Source organism: Hermetia illucens, chromosome 2 (genome assembly GCF_905115235.1).
Source record: "Hermetia illucens chromosome 2, iHerIll2.2.curated.20191125, whole genome shotgun sequence".
Lineage (NCBI taxonomy): Eukaryota > Metazoa > Arthropoda > Insecta > Diptera > Stratiomyidae > Hermetia > Hermetia illucens.
The window spans coordinates 91,915,608-91,940,558 of record NC_051850.1 but is presented as its reverse complement, the minus strand read 5'-3'; the positions used below and the strand labels follow the sequence as shown (position 1 = coordinate 91,940,558).

Sequence of the window (24,951 nt, the reverse complement as noted above, 5' to 3'; positions counted from 1 at the left end):
ACTTGCTTCGCAGCAGTTGTGCTGGATGCAGTGTCGCGCATCTGTGCTACGCAACGCGGCCGAGTTGCCTGGTTGAGAATATTTTGCAGTGTCGCGTTATTTCCATATAATGGGCTTAGTTGACTGCTACGATTTTTCCGTTTTGGTTTATATCCACCTGCTCAAACCTCAAAACATGTAGTTGTGTGCCGTGGGCGCGTTAGTGAAATATAGTCCTCGCCTCATGGCCGACAAAAGCCATTTCTGATGACCCCACACACTTTGGTTCATTATTGGCCTCATATATGTCATCTACGATCCCAATTTTCTGTCCTAATTTCATTTTTGCTAACATCAATCCCATTTAAATAAATGATGCAACATTCCAGAAGACATTGTGCGAGTCTAAAACTGATGGGTGAAATCCCGCCCATCAATTTTGAACTGAAAGTTGTGAAACCCAAAGCACATTTTCCAAACACATTCGTGAAGTAGTGTAAGTCTCATCTGCTCTAGCGCCTCTTTATACATAATAGAGCGCCAAATAGTTTAAAATGAATTGTTGTCATGTCAAAAGCGCCGTATATTTAATTAAAATTTCGAGTTCCCTAGCACAATGTGGAACAAACATACGTATAAGGAGGCACACGAACGGAAGAGCTGCATGTATAATCATAAAATTTTATGCTTTCAAAATGGGTTGTTTTCGAAAAACATTGTAATTCCTTTCCATCACCCTTACTCCAGCAGTGGTGTATGCAGTTCAAGAGGCGCATTTTCCCGCAATTTATTTCGAATTATATTCTGTAGTTTTTAGTTCTTCAAATGATAAATTGAACGTTGATAATCGAATCAAAATTTACTATCAATAAATTGTAAGACTTCATACATGCAAACGTAACACTTCGTAATCTGTAATACTCAAAAAGCTACTCACGTCAACATCCATCCTTTCATCTGCATCGTTATCCAGAATTAATCGACTAAATCCGAATGTGTTGATAAGGAATGTCGCCAATTTTCCCGCAATCGACCCCAATTTATGCTCTACGACCCATACGAATAGTTTCGATGTCGCACTTATTGCTAGTAAATCTCTGTATACTGAAAGGGGAAGAAAAGGTAGTTAAATTGATATTCGTCAGAAAGGACGAGATTAGATATGAATGAAATACTAACTTGTACGTGGGTCGAAGGCGATTTGGTATTCAGGCAGGCATAAGATATTCGTGCCTATTTCAATAGTTCTCACGTAATATTGTTGAGATGATTTGATATCCAATGTATCATTGGATATATCATATAATAGGAAACAATGGCACTTAATATTGGAGGATATAGTGTCGAGGATGGTGTTCAGCTTCATTGTAATGATCACAACGGCAGATGTTTCTGGTCGTAATACTCTATTCTGTAAAATAAAATGCTTGTAGAAAAATATAAAAGTGAATTGTTATGAGGCATCTTTTTCAAAGATTTTATATAAGCCGGCAGTGCGAATCCGATCCTTTGGCAGTCGTAAATAGAAAATCGTGCTCTGATTGAAAATGCTTTACTTTAAAAAGAGTACCCGGAATTTGTAAAACAGAAAGCCCGCGTAACTATTTCTTCAAATTCATTTTACGTGGTTAGTTTATAGCACTTGAATGCCATCTATCACTTAGCTTGTCGTCATTTGCAGATGGGGCGGTGATAATGGTAATGTTGGAGCAATGAATTTGCCTCGAATGGAAGTTCGTGTGCTGAATTATTCAAAATGTTGCAGAAGCCTTATACAGCAATCTCAAAAACCGATAACGTGGAGGGTACTGAAGGCATTTCAGGTAACCGCAGGCGATGGCGCATAGGTGTAGTTGACGCGCGATACCCCATCAAGGAGTGAAGGGCAACCATATTATATATATAGTTAAATAAGTCACATTGCGAAGTCATGCACTAACCCAAATGACAGGTCAAAGCAATGCAGGAGATGCGGAGTGGAGGGCCACATCAGCAAGGACTGCGGAGCTGACCCAAATTGTCTACTGTGCAAAGGAAAGGAGGGTGTGGACCATCGGCACATTGCAGGCAGCAGCAGGTGCCCGGAATACAGGAGAGCCCTTAGCACAAATCGCAGATGAGGTTGATACAAATCAACCTCAACCACTGCGAGGCGGCGCAGGATCTACTCGCGCAAACCATCCGCGAGAAAAACATCGATGTGGCCATACTAAGTGAACCATACCGAAACCGCGGTGGAAGCGTTTGGGTCAAAGACCAAACGGGCCAAGCAGCGCTGTGGACTTGTGGAGAACAAGCCTTCCAGGAAATAATGGAGCACCCGGAGGAGGGCTTCATCAGAGCGAAGGTGAAGGGCATCCACATCTACAGCTGCTATGCTCCACCCAGCGCTACACTCGTCGAGTATGAGCGGATGCTTGCTGCTCTTGTTTTGGATGCAAGAGGACGTTGACCGATCATAATAGGAGGCGATTTCAATGCGTGGGCTCTTGAATGGGGCCGCCGGATAACTAATGTGAGGGGACGTGTTCTCCTCGAAGCATTCGCGGAGCTGGACGTGGTACTGGCGAATGTTGGGTCTTCGTACACTTTCCGGGGAAGGGGCCTGGGGTCTATAGTGGACCTGACATACGTGAGTGCCACTTTAGCCAGTAGAATCGCTTGGCATGTCAGTGAGGACTATACTCACAGCGACCACCAGGCAATCTGCATAGAGATCAAGGGCGGATCGAGCTCGAAAAAGAGTTTTCGCAAAATGCCGGGTGGTATGCTTGGCGTTCGAGGGGGACACGTTTTCCGCGGTGCTCAAATCCGACATATCCCTGAATGGTACGGCTGGAGAGAAAGCCACCCAGATCACTCGATGGGTGACGGAAGCATGCGATGCTACTATGCCCAGAAGGCGATTGCTCCCCAGTAGGCAACCCAACTACTGGTGGAACAATGAAATCGCAAGTTTGCGAGCCGCATGCTTTCGGGCAAGGAGGCTTTGCCAGAGACTCAGGGGAAAACCCGGTGGCGACGATCGAGAGGAGGCACACAAGCAATTGCGTGGCCGCCTAAAGGAAGCCATTCGGAGGAGCAAAAAGAACTGCTTCAAACAGCTGTGCGACCATGCCGACATAAACCCTTGGGGCGAGGCTTACAGAGTGGTGATGAAAAGGCTGCGGAAATCACCCCAGGTGACCTGTCCGCGCCTCCTGAAACAGATTGTTACCACTCTGTTCCCTCACCACGAAAATAGGGGAAGGCAAGTTTTTGTCCAGCCAAATGACGGCATAATACCGCCTGTAACTGTGGAGGAGCTGCGGGAAATATGTGGTAGGTTCGGTGACAACAAGGCCCCAGGTTTGGATGGCATCCCCAACCGAGCTTTGAAACTGGCAGTGAAGACTAGGCCCGACCTTTTCGCCAACACCTTCGAGGCGTGCCTAAAAGAAGGAATATTCCCTGCCCAGTGGAAAAAGCAAAAGTTGGTGTTGCTTCCGAAGCCTGGCAAGCAACCTGGAAACCCAGCGTCGTATCGTCCTATCTGCGTGTTGGTTACAATGGGGAAGATGATGGAGAGAGTCATCTACAACAGACTCCTGCCCATCGTCGAAGCCAACAATGGTTTGTGGGAACGCCAGTTTGATTTCCGACGCGCCCACTCTACGGTGGACGCAATTGGCATGGTGGTAAACCTGGCAAAAGGTGCACTGATTTCTGGCGGCTGCTGTGCCGTGGTGGCGTTGGATGTCAAAAACGCATTCAACTCGGCCAACTAGAATAGAATTGAAGGGGCGTTGGCTGACATAGGTGTCCCCGGATACTTAGCGAATTTAGTGGAAAACTACCTCTCAGAGAGGACTCTCTGGTACGGGACGGATGAGGGCCCCAAAGAGTACATTGTCACAGCCGGGGTACCACAGGGATCGGTAGTTGGTCCCCTGTTGTGGAATATCATGTATAATGGGGTGCTTGCTCTTCCCGTCCCAGAGGGGACTACGATTGTCGGCTTTGCTGATGACCTAGCTGTGGTTGTTGCAGCAAAACACCCAGAAGATGTGGAGGTTTACGCAACGGAAACAGTGAGAGCGGTAAAGTCCTGGCTAGAAAAGGCCGGGCTGACCTTGGCGGACGCGAAAACGGAAGCGGTCTTGATAACGAAACGCAGGAAAAATAATACTGTAAAAGTGGAGGTCGGTGGACATACGGTCGTATCAAAGCCGGCTATCAAATATCTGGAGGTAATAATTGACACCAAATTGAGTTTTAGGGACCACCTAGAGTATGCATGCCAAAAGGCAGCCAGTGCCACCACGGCACTTGCAAAAATGTTGCCAAATAATGGTGGGCCGAAACATTGCCGGAGGTTGGTGCTAGCCGGAGTGGTGCGCTCCATCCTGCTCTACTCGTCGCCTGTGTGGGCGGAGGCGCTTACAAACTCTCAGAGACGGAAGCAGGTGAACTCGGTTTACCGGCGGATGGCTTTGAGGGTTTGCAGTGCTTTTAGAACCACATCAGATGAGGCAGTATTGGTGGTGGCAGGCATGATCCCGGTTGACATTCTGGCCAAAGAAATGAGTGTCCTGTACAATGCAAGACATATGGAGGGGCATGCACAGCGTCGAAATGCGGCAAGGTCAGAGTCGCTTGATCTCTGGCAACGCAGATGGGACGAGTCTGCGAAAGGTCGGTGGACGCACAGGCTCATTCCCAACATTAGGGTGTGGCTTGAGCGAAAACATGGGGATACCAACTACCACATTACACAGTTCCTCACGGGACACGGTGGTTGCTACAGGCAGTATCTGCACCGCTTTGGGTTGGATGATTCTCCAAACTGTCCCAGATGCGATGGCATACCGGAGGATCCAGAGCATGTGATGTTTCACTGCCCACGATTTGCGATGGAGAGAAGGAGCTTAAACCAGGTGCTGGGCAGGAGCGGGACCCCGGAGAGCTTAGTTACTGAGATGCTGGAGTCCGAGGAGAAGTGGCTTGCGGTTAGCTCCGCAATCATCCAAATGCAGGAGGAGTTGCTGAAAGAACAAAGAAGGAGGAAAGCTGCAAATAGGAGAAGGATGAGTGCCTAAGAGCAAACCTACCCCGCGAAGTAATACCTCAATGGTGGTCCCGCGGGGCTGGGGCTGGAGAGACCGGGGGTGGTTTTTAGTGGGTGTGAATCCCACACGCGCCCGCTGTTGTTCCGCCGTTCGGGCGGCGGAGCTGCGGCGGGCGTGTCTTTCTAAGATTTTCCACCTCCGTGTACGCACAAAAAAAAAAAAAAAAAATATATATTAAATATATATATAGTTAAATCTATATATATATCTACATATATATGATAGTTAAAAAGCCCCCGGACCCTCCTCCCGCCTAAGCGGATCGAGGGGCAATGAACCTAAGGTTGGCCTAAAGGCAACATCCAAAGGTCCGCATCACAGCCATGATGCGTTTTAACGCAAAGTGTGTGCGACCATGCGAAAATGTATTGTTACATCCCGATTGTCGCAAACGCTTCAAGATGTTATTTTACTTTCTTCAATAAACCGATCAAAGAGTTCCCTGAGCCACAGTGCTGGATCCCAGTTTTTCGCTATCCAGAGCTCAGATCGATGTGGTTAGGTTGCAATCTGCTTTCCATCTATCCGTCGCAGCACGTTGGTCGGTAAGAAAAGTACCATTTCTGTCATTAACGCAACAGAAGTGCGCGTTGGTGTCAGATTTTGGTTGGCATTCTTGTAAATTTGCCAATTGGCAAACATCTTATCGTTGAAAACCTTGTGGATTCCACGGACCTTTATTTAAACGTTGTCATTCTAAAGCCAGATATTTCGATTGATGAACCGTTTACCTGGTTTGGGGACCCCGATGGTCGTCCAAATTCGTAATTGCTGGTAATTGCGTAAGTGAGATCATTTCTTCTTTCTTTTCACGAAGTCATCACCATTTAATACGTAACTGGTCAGTGCGTTCCTCACCCTGTTTTATCGGTATCTTGATTCGCCAGACATAGGAAACAGCTTTGCAGTTAGTGATGGTGGTAAAATGTCGGCTTTTTATGAGAATGTGGTCAATTTGCGTCTCACTATTCTCACTATAAAATGTAGAAAGATGATACAATCGTTTGATGAACTAGGTATTTATAATTACATGGGTGTCCGCAAAATTGACCATACGCTCGTCATCCTCATTGCGGGTCCCAAACTCTTTTCTCCGATGGCAACTGTTGCCGTCTGCCTTTCCACCTACATGACATTGAGGTCACATGCAATGATGATATACTCATCCAGGGGCAAATCACAGATTTCTGCATCGAGAAGTTACCAGAAAGTATCCTTCTCGGCATCAGATCAACCTGCATGTGCTGCGTACGCGGTGAAGAGGTGAATAGTGCAATCAGCTGATATAATGATGAGCATCATCAGCCAATCATTAAATCGTTCGACTTCTTTAATGATGTTACAGAAACTCTCTGAGATGGCAATACCAACACCATATTTATTTATTTAATGAGGACAATACACAGTAAATAAGTTCCTTATTACATATTGCCTTGAGAGGGAGGAGCAAGTAAATGACTTACTTTTCGCTTAAAACTAAAGAAGGAGACAGAGTCAAAGCAAACTGTAGGGTGTTATAGGACCGGCATAGCCTCGGGATCGGAGAGTGGAAGTAAATCTCGAGCTATGCGAGGGTACTTCAAAAATGTTCGCATTACGTATGTTATAAGAGGCGATGCGGAAAGTAATATCCGAACTGGCAGAGCAGTCCATCAGGCAATCGCAGAGTTTGAAAAGAGTACATATCAAGGAAGATATGGCGTTGCTGGAGCGAGGGAAAATTGAGGGCGCGGAGTCGTGACAGATAGTCAATCCGTGGAAGGTTCTTTTTATAAAAGAGGGTTCGAGTGAATTTGCGTTGTACAGTTCAAGAGCGCGGCAGTCACGGAAGCGGAAGGGGGACCGGACTACACAGCAATATTCAAGCAACGCATATTGAATATGTGGACTACCAAAGTAGAGAAGTTTATAACACGGCACCGCGTTCGTAGAAAATGTCGCAGCCTTTGGCATCAGACGAAGGTTTGTTGCGAGTTCCTTCTGGTCTTTCCAGTGAGAGTACCAATATTTAGCATACAGACACGTATTTGATTTGCTAGGCCTAATTGACTTACATCCAGGAGTTCATGCGTCAAGGACCTTTGCCCATTTCCCGACAGGCCCGGAACACGTCCTACTGCGTCAACTGAGGTGAACGCCCTAGCATTTTTCCGAGGCTTATGATTCAACACGCTCATTTTGTTTTTAACGACATTAGATGCATTTGCTTTGTCGGCTTGTCTGTATTCACTTTACCGTCCAGAACAGTTTTAATTCTTTTTGGTATACTATCAAGAAGATCTCTGCACACATTTTCCACATATTGCAGTAATTTCCTGCCATATAGAACGCACTTTTGTCTATAACTGTAGCGTCTCTCCGGTAACCGACGTCTTTAAGGCCACCATAGATATTCTATGGGGCTGAAGTGTGAAGATTGTAGGGTCCACTCAAGAATAGTAATATCTTTATTTTGAAACCACGATTTTATTGATTTGGGAATATGTCTAGGATCTTTGCTTTGCTGAAACATAACGCCCAAAGCATTTACATTAAACTTTTTTGCAGATTCCGGCTTCCCAATTTTCCACTGGGAGCTTTCGACACCACCCACTCGTGGCCATTCGATCCTAAACAGTTGATTTAGGACTTGCGAAATCTGGACGTTGTTTCATATGCCTTGTCAACAAAAAGGGTTTTTTTTACATTGGCTCTTCCTCGTAAACCAGCGCTCTGTAGCGTTTGGCGAATTCTTTCAACTGATATGGTCATATTTAAGTACAATTGATAAAGCGTTTATTTGAATTATATTTTTAACCATGAGCCTTCGCAGATTACGCAAAAATTTTCTTTCATTGCTTTCAGGAGCAGTTTTCACCCGACCTCCTTTATTTTTGGTTGATAGAAGATAGTCCATATTTTTGCGGATTTTACTTATTAAAGACTTATCAAAAATGAGATTCGTCGATTAGAGACATTTCCTTAAAAGTCTAATTTTTCCTAGATTTTTTTTTTGATATATTTTTCGCTCCCACTTCATCCCTAAAGAAGTATTATTTAACTTATTCATTTATACTATGATTTACTTTTTTTCATTTTTCATACAGGAGATCTCTTTCAGACTTTTTCCAAGCGATTTATGGTTTTGTTCACTTCCGCTCGCCACCGACGACGCTTGCTGTCGATACGAATCAGTAATGCAAAAATGGCACAATTGAATTTATTAGTTCGATACTGTTAGAACCATACATTTTAAGTGATTTAGATAGAATGTTGCACTCTAACCGACTAAAACCTTCCATTTTTTCTTTACTCTCTCCCCGCGGGACCACTGTTCTAGGGGCTGTTCAGTCGCGTTCGATTTTTGCTTATTTTAGCGTTGATGCATCCATTTCATCATTATAGTTACCGCGATATACGCTGCATTGGATCCACCATAATTTCCAGCGTTAAATGGGATTCTAGTTCAGGCTCGAGCTTTCTTCTAGAGCTTTGATGAAGAAAACGTGTTTTACATTTTTGTACGTATCACAATTAGGCGTTTCATCCAAACGGAATCTGCAGAGGTACTTCTCACACTTATAGTTCGTCTCATTGAAATTTCTTGATATTTAAGTTTGTTTGTGTTACGTGTCTACCAACTATTGTTTGCTTGGTCTCACGTTGTATACTACAGACGTATTGACCTCGTCCGCTCAGTTTGTCTACTTACATTCTGGACCACTCACATTTATGTTATATGCTCAAAACTGAATACTCTGTACTGCTCGTTACATGATTGCAATCGCGATCCTGGACTTCTCTGCATAAAAGACAATTAGAGTTCTTATTGCAGTCTTTCGTCAGTTGATTTCCCTTCCAATCGGTCGGTTATGTTACAGCAATTCTTTTCGAAACTACGGCGTAGCTTGCACACGACCCATAATCACCGCCTGTTCGTTTTTCTGGATAACTGGAACAATAGCTCTCCTGTTTAGGGTTCGTTTAATTTGTAACATTACCGCTAAGCCCCTTAGCGCATGGCCTCTTTCGATTTGATCAAAAACCCTTCTTGCCAGTTTCGTTTCTGAATTTCCGTCTCTGCTTCGACCTCGTGCTTTTATGATTTGACTACAGTAAAACTTCTGCTTGGATCTCTTTGGCTGTTAGCCAATCTTTTGCTAGAGATCGTCAGTAATCCTTAACGGGCCCCTTAGATACAGAGTGTGGTCTCCGCGAGGTGCCGAGCAAGTTGTTCTGACCGCCTTACTGGCATTATACGAAAAACCGGCTGATGGAGCTGGAGGAGCTCCTGGATCGGATTCCGTACTACAGGCGGGCATGAAGAGCAACAGAAAATGCAAGCGCAAGTACCAAACGGATCGCAGATATCTGTTACAGAGTGAAGAAAAATCGAAGGGAGGAGAGGGGATCTGAAGAAGGCTTCACTCAGGAATTCTTCAGAGCACAAAAGAAGAAGGCGAAAAAGGACAAAAGGACAACATGCCGCGTCGTCAGAAAAACCTCTGGTTAAAATTAAGGGGGACAGGAATGGAAGAGCACCAAACGACGAAGGACGACTAGAAAGCCAGACCTTCACGGAAATTCTCAGCGAAATCCGTTATAGGGTCAAGGCCGAAGTTAGCTACCACCGCTATCTTCGGGCTTCCTTCCTAATCGAATTAGGTCCGAAGATAACAGATAAAGCTACATTCAGTGAAGAAGTCAAGGAGCCACCGGGAGAAAAAGTTTTGGTTTCTAGAACCCACGTTCTCTCTGGAAATCCGGGATTTTGACTGCCTCACAGAAAAGAACGAAGAAGAAGAGGCCCTCGAGCGCGAATTCAGGAATTTACCAATGCCTGGATTGGTATCACTGGCTGTGGTGGAAGTTGACAAGCAATACGCGAGGAAGCTTCTTAACAGCAGAAAAAATAGAACTGGTAGAGTAATGTATAGGATACAAATCCGGGACACCTCAAATAAATGTCACAAATATTTATATTGTGGGCACATGTCCGGAACCTGCCCGGGACAGGAGGGCAACTTCCCGTAGATGCGGGCAGGTAGATCATAAACCGAATACCTGCCACGAAAATTAGAGTTGTGTTCTATGCAGGGATCCTGGAGCGCGCACTACGGGCTTGGGGCAGAGTTCAGTCTTCAAAGCAGAACTGGAAAGAACTGGGACCCGGTTACCATGGTCAGCATCCTTCAGATCAATAAGCACCGGAGTGTAACCGGTAATGAGTTGCTAGCGCAATTCGCTGTGGAACTCAAAGCTGATTAAGTGCTCATCAGTGAGCAGTATCGAAACAAGGGCCCAGCCTCATGTCACCCCCACATATCAGGTACCACTGCTATGTGGGTTCGGGTTTTGTTCTTGTCCAAGGCCGAGGGGACGGCTTTGCCTGGATTTGGTGTTTAGGGGTAAAGTTTTTCTGTGTCTATCTAACGCAGAATGAAATAATGCTGGATTTTCGATGCAGGCTTCGTGTTCTGCAGGATCTTGGGCACAGAAGGGTAAATGTTCGGCGGCGATTTCAATGCCAGCACGTGAATGGGACTTGCCTCAACTAAAGTCCAGAGGGAAACGAATTCTGGAAATGGCAACGAGAACATAAGACCCACCGGAACGTTCCGATGCCCAGCCTGGGATATAATCTTGGAGTCAGATTCACTGGTGTCGTTGGTGGGCGAGTGTCGGAAGACTTCTCGGAGACCAACCATCCCTGCTTTCCAAGCCAGGAGAGCCGGTGGCTAACCTGAAGTAATTGACAAATGGTTTCACACTAGCTCTCTAACGATAGGTAGGTGTTTAGTTGATAGTCCGACAGCGTACCTCGCGGGAGTCCAGCACTCTGTGCGTAAATGCAATCATCTACCCCACCCTGCTAGGTGATCCCACTTTTTTCCTTTCAGGCTGTTGATGTGAGATTGAACCGTTAACATAAGGAGGTGGGGAGGTCCTGAAACATGAAGAAAGACTAAGACAGTATCACACTAAAGTGAATCATTACTATCATCATCAACAGTGCAAGAGCAAGTATCTGGTCTGACTTAATAAGGAAAATATTCTTATATAAGAAATAGACAAAGCCATTTATACAAAGACTTTCATAAAAGACGATGAGGATATGTTGTAGAGGGTTTAGTTGTATACTATTGTGATACAGTGGCGGAGGATTTGTTTTTTCTAGCGACGTAGTCCCTCGGTACGCCTAAAGAAGATACCTGACCAGAAGATGAATCCGAAAGCGATCAAAGATCTAATCAACTGCTTATAGCAGAAAAGTTTGACCTTTTGTGGTATGGATTTATTGAAGTGGAGAATGGGAGATAGCGGCATGAAGGTGCCGTTTAAACGCTTTGGGTCTTGTTAAAGTGAAGGATATTGAATAAATTTGATGGTGACGCCTAGATAGACCACTTGAGACAGATTTTTTGCATCGGAAGACATTTTTAGAGTCGCTTGACATCTTTGAGAATTAATAGCTAACTTCAATTTGATGAAGTGTCAGTAAAGTATGAATTCAGAGGAGATTGCCCAGATAACATTCAGACGAGATTGTCCAAGTTGACGAGGTGATGATTGAGAGTGGGCTTAGGAATGTGAAGAGCGAGAAAAGGATAGCGGAAAGGACAAAACCGTGAAATTACAGCAGGACTTATATATGGGGAGACGAACTGTTGCTGAACTTTCACCTATTCGGTTGGCGAACAGGAAATTGGAGATAATATTGTTTCTATCAGAGTGCTCATTGATGATTAGTTTAATAGTCTGCTCGAAGATTTTCCCAGAGATTGATAAGATGGAGAAGGGTCTGAAGCTTTCCGGAAGGTCCCAGTTACTGGGAGTGCGCATCGTATATTCAGCTTCAGTATGCTGACGAACCGTGCTATCAATTTTATCATTGGATGTCCAGTCATGTCATTGATCTTCATCTGATCTGATTACCATCGCATTTAACGCTGTCCAAATGAAAAGCCTACAGCAGTGGGACAAGCAATTTCCAAATGAACTATTTTTGTGAAAACTGCAAAAAAAATCAGTTGCTGAGTCAAGTCAAAATGGAGGAGATTTTGCGACTATCGAAGTCATAATATCGAATTTGTAGAATGAACCGAAAATTATCCTCTGCATGGCACCAAAAAACTGCACTGACGATAGAGTCACACTTTTGCAAATGTGTATCGCTTCAGACAGGTTACTTTGAAGATGCTCAAATAAATTAAAAAAAATTCCAGGTACTTTTCGATACCCTGGCCACGGAATTTCTGCACATAGTTCCAAATTTTAAACATTCATTATTAATTGACATTAACATTTTCCCATGTCACTGTGAAATTTATAGGAAAACATCCAAGCTTAGGTCCTGGAAATAATTGCTGAGATATGACCTAAGTTTCAATGCTCCGTTTGTGGTAATCTCCCCTCTTTTTCCTATCGCGTGGTATGTCTTAAATTGTATTTTCTTCATATAATTCTTGTAAATTCATTGATTCATGCAAGTCAGCTCGTGGTTCACTATCAATGCTCATTCATACGTATTCACTCGCTTATCTTATTCTAGGATCAAATATATGAAATTCACCTTTATTGGTTGCCAGTCCTTACTGAATGTAAGCGCAGTATTACATTCTTCTGAACTATCTAATAACTCATTGATATTATCAAACTGGTATGAATCGTCCTTCAACTCATAAATATTACATTCGTATTCAACGTTGTCCTTGCTATCACATACCATGGCTGCACGTACGTTTTGAAGAATTGTTAATCTGAAAAATAAGTGGAGAAAGAAGAGAAACTTGAGAAAGGAGTGATTACATTTCTATGTACGAAACAGAAAGCGATGAATATTTAAAACACGCAGGTATTTATAACAAAAGGAAAAAAAGGAATGTACCTATGACCTGTGATGCACCAACAACCTGTCCCTAACACTAGTTATAATCTCCCCTGGGGTAATTCTTTTGTAGGAATCACCAAATGACATGCATTGTTCTATTTCCTGTCTGCGCCTTTGTAAAAATTCAACTAAAGCTTTTTTAAAGAAAGGTGAAATAATATGGCAAAGCGTACTCTCCTGAAACTGGTAAGGCGTGTTTGATAGATTCACAGAGTGCCTTGGGGGATTAAGAACAATGACCCGGATGACTCCTAGGATTTTTGTCCCAAAAGATATAGCAATTTACGAGTTGCAGAGCTTGTGCTAAGGTAGCTGAAAATGTTCAAGGAAAGGCAAATCAGCTTTGAAAAATTGCATTCGTGTGACAAATTGAGAATAATCAAAATTGCCTTTTAGAACACAAATTTGGTAAGCTGCCAATCACTGGTAGATAAATGTTTGTTCAAGGTCTTGTGTAAAACAAACATATAGTGAGTGGCAATAATTTGTGTGTAATTTAAAGGGGGTGTCTTCATACATACAAAAGACAAGTGTTAATTTTTTTTCTCCTACTACATATACGCCTGTAGGATATCAAATCAATAGTCCCAATTCCACTGCACTGAACTTAAAGTAAGCCTGGACTCATTTTTGGGAAGTACCCAACTCAAAAATCTGAAAGAGTAAACTTATGTGAATGTGAATTATCAAGGTCTAAGCACCTACTTACAAAAACTGAATAATAGTATATTATCAAATTTTTTAAATAAATGGAAAACATCCTTAGGCTCCCCACCCTAACACTTTTCAAAACCTTTCTTTGCATTTTTCGAAAGTGATGACATTTATGTATAAGTTCTGTGCTAGTATGCCATCAAGATCCGAACAGTGCTTTTATAGTTATATAAAACGATTTTGGTAAGTCGCCGCGCAACCGCCCGTATTGGCTGAAAAACACATTCCGTACTCCTTCTGTGAGCTATTCGGCTTTGATCCCTCAAAACAAGCAAAACTCAATATAGAGAGCTAGATTAGACATAACGGAAAATTTCGCAAATTAATAGGTCTATTCAATGATGTATCCATTATTGACTAGTTGTAATTATTAATGATTTTTCTTTCAAAAGACCTATGTATATATGAAGTACCTACTTTCTCTATTCCTAAGGTTTTGTGTGAAGCAAAACCTTATTAAAATCGATTCAACGCTTATCTGCCCACCCGTCGGTCTCTCTGTATGTCTGTCAAATGCAATCTGCTCCTAAACGGCCGAAGCTATTTTCACGAAATTTGATAGGAATGTGTAGTCTATGTAACCCTTTACATGCAAGAAGAGTAGGAACATTTTGAATTAAAAAAATTAAAAACTGGGGCTGGATAGAGCAAGATCGAGCTCCCTATTCCTTGCCAAGGCCATCCTTGTAGCGGATGTTTTGTCGCAAGCACACTGCACGTGTTGCTTATAACTGAGCTTCGCACCTATTATCGTTCACAAGTATTGAGGTTGGAAATGATGACATAATTCCCAATATGAATATGGACATAATTTCTTTTAAGGCGTTTAGTAATTAGGACCGCTTCCGTTTTTCCCTCCTCCGCAAATGCCAGACCAGAGCTCTCTAATCAACCCTTAACAGCACTGATTGTTTCGCATGAATATAACTTAGCATTTTCAAGATGCTTTGCGACCAGAAGTGACCATATCGTCGGCATAACCATGGTGGTGGGTCGGAAGATTAAGAACATTGTTGTACATAAAGTTTCACAGCAGTGGGCCCAGTGCATGCTCTGTACGAAAGCGGAAATACCAATCTTTGGCAGGCATTTCCGTATTATCAAATTGGCCGAATTAAATGCATTTCTCAAGTCCAGGGTCACCACCACACCTTTTTTGTTAATACTGCCCTTACTATGAATTGCATCTTGATCAAGCCAGTAACCAATTTGATGGCATCAATGGTTGATCTGGCTCTACAGAACCTATACTTTCGATCTGAAATGCCTGATCGGCTCTCGATAACCATTAGCAATCTATTGTATCCACTTTAATATTTTCTCCACACTGTCCAGAAGACATATGGGTCAGTGGGAGGATGGTTTACCTAAAGGTTACTCGCCTTAGGCAGCAGTATCAACTCCTGCGAAAATATCCCCTCGGACCCGCACGCTTCGTACAATTCAGCGAACAGGTCTGGATTTTCAGGCAAACCTAAGGGCTTTATTCGGCACTCCATTCAGGCCCAGGGCTTCACTGCCGCCTGTTATACCGCAAATCTCCAGTAGCTTCTCTCTGGTGGCTGATGGAATCACCATCATATTCAGAGGTCGCTGGAAGTAGTCGGTGCTCCTTTCTTGATGGGGGAATAACATCCTGATGATTTTCGACAAAAGGGTAGGGCACGTGATCTGCGGAGATGAACGGCCTCTGAGCTGCCCCACCACGACTCTACCCCATGGGCTTACGTCCGCCTCTGAGCAGAGCTCTTTCAAGCAAGATCGATCCTCCCTACCGCCCCATTTGTCAGGCTCGGTGACAGACTGAACGAAGGCTGGCCAATTCATTATTTCACCAGTAGTTGGGTCTTCTACCGGGGCATGAACGCGTTACATACTTAAGCGATGCACTGTGCCAAATGGTGAGCCCGCCTAAAAAACACCTTTATAAAGATCTGCTCATCCAAAGTTTTTTTCAGACCAAACTGGCATCTTTCTCGGTTCAAAGAGGACTACCTAGTAGTTGCTGTACGTGTAGTTTTCGCTGATTAGGTCTACGATTGATGCTGACCACCCTTCCAAAGGGTGTTTATATCACCCTCACTACATCACAAGTGTCTTTAATGGAATGCGCCCTTGCATTTGTTTCTCTGTTGGCCAAAGGCCACATTTTTAGTAAGGGCAATCTGTCCCCGGCGGGGACACTCAAAATGGTCTAAGGTTATCCCGACCTAACAAATCTGAGCGGAAGTGTCAACAAAATCCGAAGAAGCTATATAGATTCAGCATGAGCAAAACTGATGACTTTCGCTCTCACGTTGAAAACTTACTCGGGAAATGTTGCAGTGCGTGCCCAAAAACATGAGATCTACATACAATGTAAGGATCTCGATGCAGTGACATCGAAAGAAGAAATCTGCACTGCTTTGAAGGAACAACTCAAGTTGGAAGGACTTGTGGAGGAGTCTTTTGTAAGTTTGCGAAAAGCCTATGGCACTACTAAAACGACCTCGAAGTGATTATCAGTGGAAGCAGCGCACAAGTTGTTGGCGGCTAAAAAAGTTCGGGTTGCATAGATATAATAGTTTGTCGTTTGTTTCATGTTTGGATACTTTGCGAAGGCATGTTCTAGAGGTATTTGTCGGTCCAATGCATACAGAAGGTATGTGGACTTACTACCAAGGAGCGCAATAGGGACCCCAAATGCCTATTTCGCGAAGTCAAGAAGGGGCAGGGTAATCGGCATATTGCTGGAAGCAGAAAATGGCCAAACGAAGTCCAAAGGTGATTGCCGTCCAGCGAGGTAGCAGAGAAGCAAATGAGCTAATTAGAAGCTTTTCCGCAGTTGAATAGTTCTGGCCAACGAAGGTGATGTCAGAACTCTTTGGCAAGAGAGGTCTGCTTCAATTGTAGACCTGACGTTTGTCACACCTTCACTAGCCCGTGGTATGTCCTGGCGCATCACGACTATACCCACAGAGATCACAGGCAATGTCTAAACTGTGGAGAAACAAGCTGATTTATGATGATTCATCCGAGAATGATGCAATTCATCACGAAGCGAAACTCATTCGTCTGAGTGGCTCACCTACCTGTGGGTAGCGGGGTGAAAGTCACGAAGCTGACGCAACAATCGTGGAAGGAAAAAAATGTAGATGGAAATCGGTGAAAAAGAGTTGAATGAAATTTTTTTCTAGGTTAAAATTAAAAAAAATATAAATGACATTGTTTTGTAATTGAGTATTCATAATTCATAAATGATTTAGATTTCCTTGATGCGTTAGGAGAGCGACAGGACAGAGAACCATCATCCCCGAAATCGAGAAAAATATCAGGCTGGTCTGCAATAACTTTTGATTAGCAGATCTCCAAAGAGGTGTAGCTAGACCAAATTAATAAAGGGAGCCCCCCTTAGACTTAACGCAAAATGGTACCACTAAATGTATGTAAAGGGAACAGCAGACCACATGTTTTTACTGATTTTCGTGACAATCGGTCTAGCCGTTTCTGAATAAATAGGGCAGACAGACAGCGAATCGATTCTAACTAGGTTTTGTTTCACACTCCTAGGAAAGTTAGTAATATACTAAGTTTATTTGAGCAGATATCGGAATGGGGCATCTTTCGAGGCTTAAATTTCACATAAGTGTTTTACACAAAACCTTAAAAAGGGCTGGGGGGAAGTAGATTCTTCATAAATGCAACTCTAATATTTCACGCAAATGCCAATTATTGTCGTTAATTATGACGTCAGCATCTTATTTGCATGGCTTTAGAAGTAGTAAATTCGCGCAAAATTGCTAAATTTGAACTGCTATTACTTTGGCGTTAATAGCCAGATTTTTATGAAATTTGACAAGTGTATGCGAAATAGGGTCCCCTATGCTGATGTGGTAGTCCTAAGATGAACTTAAGGGGGGGGGGGGGTGGTTTAGTAAATTTGTAAAAGTTGGTAATATACTATCAGTAAGTTTATTTGAACAGATATCGGAGTACGACATATTTTAACACCTAGATTTAATCGAAGTGCACCACCCTGATTCTTTACCGATTTTTTGGTTGGGTAGTTTCCGAAAATGAGTCCTGTCTCATTTTAAGTGTGTACATTTTGGCTCCTTACACGTGCACTTTGCAATTCACACCAAAACTAATATTAGTTTTATTAGAAAGTACTGACTGAAACCTTCCATTGGATACGCTACATGATTATATGCGGTGGAAAAGCAATTTAAATCCCCCCTTCGTATGTGTGGGGAGCCTCACTTTAAATCCCGCTTAAATTTATGTGGGGATGTCGATTCATAGTTCCCATCTGTGCACCAAATTTGGTTTGGATCTGTTTAGCCGTTTTGGAGAAAACTGCATGTGACAGACAGACAGACATACAGGTATTGTTTTACACAAAACCTTAAAAACGGAAAGAAAGGGGTACGTCAGAGCGCTCAAAAAGAGGCGAATGCCTAATTAACTTAACGAAATCAATGCGCAGATCCTTGGTTACATTCACAAAAGTAGAACACATGTTCAAAAGAAGCTGCTCAATTTTACAATGTTCAAATATCGACATCAGCTGTCCAGTGTCTTTTGTGGTTGTGAAACAATTAATTTTTACTAGTATGGTATAATTATAATAACTTTTAGTGAAAATGTACTATTGGTATGACGGCTATCAAAAAAAATCTTGAATTTCGATGAATGTTGGAATTAGATATGCTCGCCATCTAGGTGGAACCTGCGACGATTCCCAGTGCCAAGTACCCATAAAGGAGCATGGGGATGGAAGCGTAATGATCTGGGCTGATATCACTTTTGTGTGAAATTTTCGGTACTAACAACATTTATTATAGGGTGCTTTTCTTGTGATGGTGTTGGTCCATTGATTCAAATTGAAGTAGTTATGAGATCGCCAATGTTTTGTGACCGCTTTGCGAAAGCACATGTTATTACATGCTCATGACAAGATGGGAAAAAACTGGGTCTTCTCACAGAATAGCGTTCCTAAGCACGAGTCCATGTTTTTTCAGAATTGACCAAATGAGCCAAAAAGTCGCAAAATTAACCTGGCCTTCTCAAAGCCCTGACCGGAATCTTATTGAACATCTTTGAGAAGAACCAGATTGACGAATTTGAGATCAAAACTTTTCTAAAACAACTGCACTAATGACTGCTCTCGATTATAAAAATAGTTCACAACTATAATTGATAATGAACTTAGTTGAATCTATTTCGCGAAGATGTGAAACAGTAAAAAAGACTAAAGCCTATTCAACAAGTTGTTACGAAAAATTACTCCTTTTTAAGGTTTTGTGTAAAACAAAACCTTATTAGAATCGAGACGGTGTCTATCTGTTTGTCTGTCTGTCACACCCGATTTATTCGGAAACGGCTTGACCAATTGCCACGAACATTGATAAGGGTATGTGATCTGCTGTTCCCTTCACATGCAGCAAGTGACGCCATTTTGTGTTAAGTTTAAGGGAAATGGAGGGTGCAAAATTTTTTTTCATAAAATGTGGCCATGTGTATGAAATGAAAGGTCTCAATTAGTACTTTTCAAAACTGGTTCCATATTTGATATTGGGTGAAACATAGGGAAGTGAGGGCTCAAAATATGACCCCCAAAAAGTGTAACAACATGGACTGTTGCGCCAACGATTATTATTATTATTACTTATAGATGTCAACCCTTTCGAAAATGTAAAATAAAAAAAAAACATTTTTAGAAAGTGCTGGGGAGGGAAGACTCCGTAATTGTACGGTTTCGGAGGAAGCCACCGTAGTGTGTTACGCCGACGACATAGCACTGGTCGTAGTTGAATGAACACACCCTTACGGCTGGGAAGCCTACTTCTTCTTCATCGCAGATTAAATATGCTGATAGGCAGAAATCTGTAAGTAAATGGCAAGAACATTAGGAATCTTCGGGAAAAGGTTTTTGGATACACAGGCTACCATTAAGGAGTGGTTGGAGAAACGGCACAATGAGATGTAAGCTTAAGTTTTTCACGGCGCATGGAGGATATTGCCAAAACCTATACAGGTTCAGACTGGACGGCTCACTCGACTGTCCAACTCCAAGAGGACGCAGAGCACGTCTTCCTCCACTGTCCAAGATTTGGATTGTGTTTACACAAAACCTTGAGAAAGTAACACGGCGCTCATTTCGCATCTCGCGGTAATGACAATGGGAAGAGTTGCTACATGCGCCAGTGTTGCCGAACTGCGTCTAACTTGATTTTACGAACGACCCTGATACCCTACTAATAACCTAACTATAAACCTAACGCTACCTACCCCTGCGAAAACAAATTATTATAACCCTCAACAATGAACCTTTATCTACAACAGAATGGTTGCCATAAGCCGCTCTGTGGGACATGGCACATCAACCATACCTAAGCACCATCGCTGTCGATTCCTGGTGTTGTACTTCAACTTCGTCTACGATTTTCCGAGAAGGTCTCGCCATATTCCGATTCACTAGACCCAAAACAAATTAGTCCATTCGATTGCAATATTTCGAAATATATCCTGCATGAGGTCAACCCCCACCCGCTAAATAGAGCATATTCTATGAATTCCCAGATCTATACCTAACCAAGTAGCTTATGCGCTTTCAAACTTTAAGGGTTTTTTCTCCACTTCCAGCTAACGAGGCAAAAGCGCCTAACCAGAAGCAGAGGATATACTTCGCGCGAAACTGTTAGAACTTTCTTGAATTTCTTACGAACAGCAACAACACAATTTTTCACACACAAATTGTATGAATAATATATTATCGATAATCTTAAGGATACATACCCCATGCATACTTTAATAAATTAGAATCTTATTTCCTACCCCTTTTGCTATGTATGTACATGGGTATAATAGTCCAATGCTGCAACGATGTGAACCGCAATGTACTTTGGAATAAACCTACCTAGAAGGTCGGCAAAATGTGGATAATGGAACTTTCTTTCGATAAATCTTTTTAGCCTCAGTTTATAATCTAATTTGCCCCATTTCCGTAGTTCGGCTAATAGGGCACAAAGTCAGGGTACCTCGACGGCAGCACTTGTTTAATTGAGTGTGTAAACACAGCCAGCTTCGTGGAAAATTTTATTGTTGTATAACAGGCAAACCATGCTGTTGAAATGGTGAACTTAAGTAACTTTTTCAGCTAAGTACACGTTTGTTCCTTTACCAAATATAAGGCCCTTACGTCTAATTACAATCAAATAAAAAGTTAGTGCTAACGTTACATGGCTAACGTGCGTACGTATGCAAATATGTGCATTTGTTTGTAAGTGTAGTTTTCATATAATAAGAGCAAATATTATTTCATATGTTACAATTATTTCGATTGGGTTTTAATTTTATTTATTTAAATTCATTTTTGATTTTGAACATTTATCGACGTAAATTGATCAACAGCATATGTTTCAAACTCTTGGTAATATATGTATATATATGTTCTTTCCGTGCCACGCGTGGTTGTTTTTTTTGTGCTAAGAGTTTAGGAATATGTTCAAAGCAAAAGTATATTGCACATGATCACAGATTACTTAAGTGCTTTCATATGAGCAAATGGACACAAATATGGAATCTATGCATTTAAACTTTCCAAATGGTAAAAAGTGCAGAGTTTGAATCTACCCGTGATTATGAGCAATCAAGTCGCGGCTGCGATGCGGATTTTGGAGGTCTCACTAAGTTCATGTCCCCGCACGGAGCAATCTGTGAAAGACATGCTTTCCACTTCAATGAAAGTTTGCATTTAGTGCCGACAGTGCAGCCAGTCAGAAAGGAAAGTATCGCAATTCTCCTCTTGGGAGAAACTGGCGTATCGGGAGGTAATCAAATCAACAAGAGAGATCTTACGAAGTTAGTTTGTTCCATAGAAATATGAACGGAAAGGAGAGGACTTATGAACAAGCAATAGTCTCATTTCTGACTGATGTCGTGGGAATTTCCTTCAAAGATGGCAGAATGTCACAGGGACAGTTTGTTCTGCTGCGGGAGTGCATGTGGAAAAAAATGTTGCGAGTCCCGGAACGAAGTCAAAATTGAACGGTCAGAGTTTTGGCGATGGCTCTTCTATTTGGAGTGCATTAATGAGACTGCCTTAAAGTGGCTCCAGTAGGCAATCCCAGCTTTCTGGCGATCGGATCAGATTCATCATTGTAAATACCGAACCGGGCAGGAAGGAACATGTCGATATACTGAGTGACTAGAACCCGGGCATTGAATTCAGACATTGGAAGGTAAAATTAATGAATGCCAGAAAGGATAAATCGACAAACATGGGGGATTTCAGCTTGGTGTTCGATCTGGACCAAAAGAGTCTGAAGATACTCACGGAAAGTCTACAAAGTGGTCACTTATTTTAAGGGGCAGTTCTCAGAAACTACCTACCTACCGAAAAATCTGTAAATAATAGGATGCCCCTGTACGACCTCTAGGTCTGACAATACTTTCAACAAACTTAATAATAATGTTTTGTAATTGCTACCTTTATATTCACTTGCATACAGAGACATCTGTACTTCGACTGGTTACGGTAAAAACCTGAGACTTCCGAAAACCCCATTATTTATAACCTGCGACTTTCGTAATCGGATTCATATCACAGGATCTCCTTGCTTACATTCGATTCATCAGTTATCAAGTATTCTAACTAAATATTCCCCCGATTATTGAATAATTTTGGGGTTCTGACTAATTGCCTTTACTACGATTGAATTTAACGTTACGCATATTTTTCCAAAACGCTTTTCGTGAAAATAATACATTACTATATTTTGTAAATTTAAAGTTCATTCTAATATATTTTATGGCAACATAAACCATAATATAGAATATCGAGCTGGAAAGTTTTTGAGGAAGTCTCATTATTATTAACAAACTATCAATAGGTTAAAAATGGCGCTTACCCCAAGAAATAAGATGTTAGTGTAACATTGAAGTGAATAGTCGGACATATTCAATGTATATATATTACCAGCTATGCACAAATGGAGCCATGAGGCACCTAAAATCCACAAAACCTTTAATATCTGAAGCTCGTACTTCCGATTTCCGACTTGATGATATGATTTAATCGTTGTAAAAGCTTTGTTCTCCCTTTTTTAAGATCCGGTTAAATAGGTTGCGGTGGGTGGATAACTTAAGCCGTATGTGCAACATCTATGTTGGAAAAAGACGGCGTGGTATACGCTACACAGCTTTTGGAGATACGGAATTGGTGGATATCGGCGCAAAACCGGGCTGTCTGAAGTTCTTTATTAAGACAGGCCTGGACCGGATACCGGTTGCTGCGCCGTTGATGATGATGAAGATCATTGCATTTATTCTACTCGGCTTGAGTCATTTGTTCTATAAATTGTTTGTAAACCATATCTTCTTGTTAAATGCAATGTGGTGCAACCTGCCTATCACCTCTCCTGCGATAGCTATAATGTCACTTCTCCGATTGGCATGTTCTTTTCATTATCCGAGAGTGTTGCAAAAAGATTCGGTAGGGCCGTTAAGAATGCCGTTAATATCTTTTTGAATTTCGGTTTTCTAATGGTAAACTTCCGGAGTCAGATTAAACTCGGAGTTTCCTCATTCTGTATTCAACATAAGAGCTCGATTTTAAGCAGGCAATGGCAAGCAAATATTTACGATGCAGGAGACCGCTCTATTCTCCGTGAAACTGTAATCTTTTTGATCAAAATTGCCCCGGGGTCAAACAGTAGACTGCAGGATACACTGATACGGAATAGTCTTTTGGGAGCCAACCTATTTCTCTTTCTTTCTACAAGCCAAGCCTCTCGTCTGTGATAGCCGCCTTGTACGAGGTGATCCTACGGATCTAGGCAATGAAGTCCAAAAATACCTTCACCAATCCAGCATGTTATGACCACCGTGCCCATTGCAGTCGGGGGTAACTCGATATATTCGAACGAAGCTTTATTGATACCTAGGGGGCTATGACACGCCGGAACTCCTAACTCCTATAGTGGTGGGAATCATATGAGTACACAAATGAATATAAAGATAGCTAAAAACAAACTGGGAGAAGTTCGGGGATCGGGCAGTGGGGCCAAAATCCACATTGGGCAAGTACGAGCCAAATTACGACTGAGGTCACCGTCAGGAAGGAGACAGGTCTCAGTCGCGTAGATGCCAAACTGTATCTGCGCTATCTGAAGGACGACCTGAAACCAGAGAAGGCCCTTAAGAAAGTTCAGAATTGACCTAAGCCTTCAGCATCAGCGCCAAGAAAGCCACACTGCTGAAAGTATTTCCAGAGGAAATATTCACTTGAAAGGGCAGGAAATAATTGAGGACATCATCGTCATGAATGTATGTGAGAAATGGAATAAGGAGCCCACCGACATACGCTTTCGACCAGGTCTTATCCAGGTAGACTGCGGGACGGAAGACACGGCGGACTCCCTTAGGATGATATACCAGGGGCATAAATGGTAATGGTCTATCTTCCCAAAACCACAGCGGTTGAGACGGGAAGTGGACCTGATGCTCACAGAAGAGGAGAAGCTAGACGACCTTGATGTAGGTCTTCTAGAGCTCAAGTCTGACAGGGAAACGCAAGAAAATTCAACGATGCAGAAGGAGGGTAATGCTCTTACATTGAAGAAGAGCTTCAAGCAATAATCATGCAAAAGTTGCATCTGCAGTAATTGCAAGGGCAAGTTCGAAGGGTAATATTGAAATAGTGTCGGCTGACCGGGGACACATTCGCGGTCTGCAAGGAGGAAGTTTGCAGGTAGTTTAGGATTCCTCTTGTGAAAAGCCATCAACCTGTATCATTCTCAAAAGAAACTTAGGATACATATGTTTTTCAGAGTTTCTAACTGGAGACCAAGTCTCATTGGAAACCGGGAGAAGAACTTGAGAGGCAGTCGGGGCATTACAATACTTCCTAGGAGATGACACCTGAATCCCACCCGTCGTTAGACTGGCGAAATTCTGCGAGAAGAAGCCGTTTCCACTTCTTTTCGGCGGTGATGCCCACTTCACCATGAGGTCTGGGGAAGCAGCGACATTAATCGAAGAGGTGAGCGCCTTCTGGAATTTAACAATATCTACGAGGTGGACTGAAAAGTTTGTAGGCTAACATTGGAAAAAAAATCGACTTTTCTATTATTCAATTCAGTTGCTTTCGATTATAACGATCATACAAATTTTATAGTACGATTTGTCTTTAGTCTTAAAATAGGCCCTAGTTTCGGCGATTACCTCTTCATCGGCGCTAAATTTCTTTCTAGCGAACATTCTCTTGAAGTCTAAGAACAGGAAAAAGTTGCTGGG

General features: G+C 42.5%; 1 protein-coding gene across 1 annotated transcript in view; it reads right to left on the bottom strand.

The window, feature by feature from the left end:
* LOC119648126 overlaps positions 1 to 24,951 on the bottom strand; it is a 281,099-nt gene that overhangs the window by 10,125 nt on the left and 246,023 nt on the right. Inside the window, exons 5-7 of the mRNA XM_038049647.1 lie at positions 12,640 to 12,826; positions 1,159 to 1,390; positions 917 to 1,083 (exon numbers count right to left, since the gene is read on the bottom strand). Coding sequence (XP_037905575.1) covers positions 917 to 1,083; positions 1,159 to 1,390; positions 12,640 to 12,826 — 586 coding nt within the window. The remainder of the gene's footprint in view (positions 1 to 916; positions 1,084 to 1,158; positions 1,391 to 12,639; positions 12,827 to 24,951) is intronic.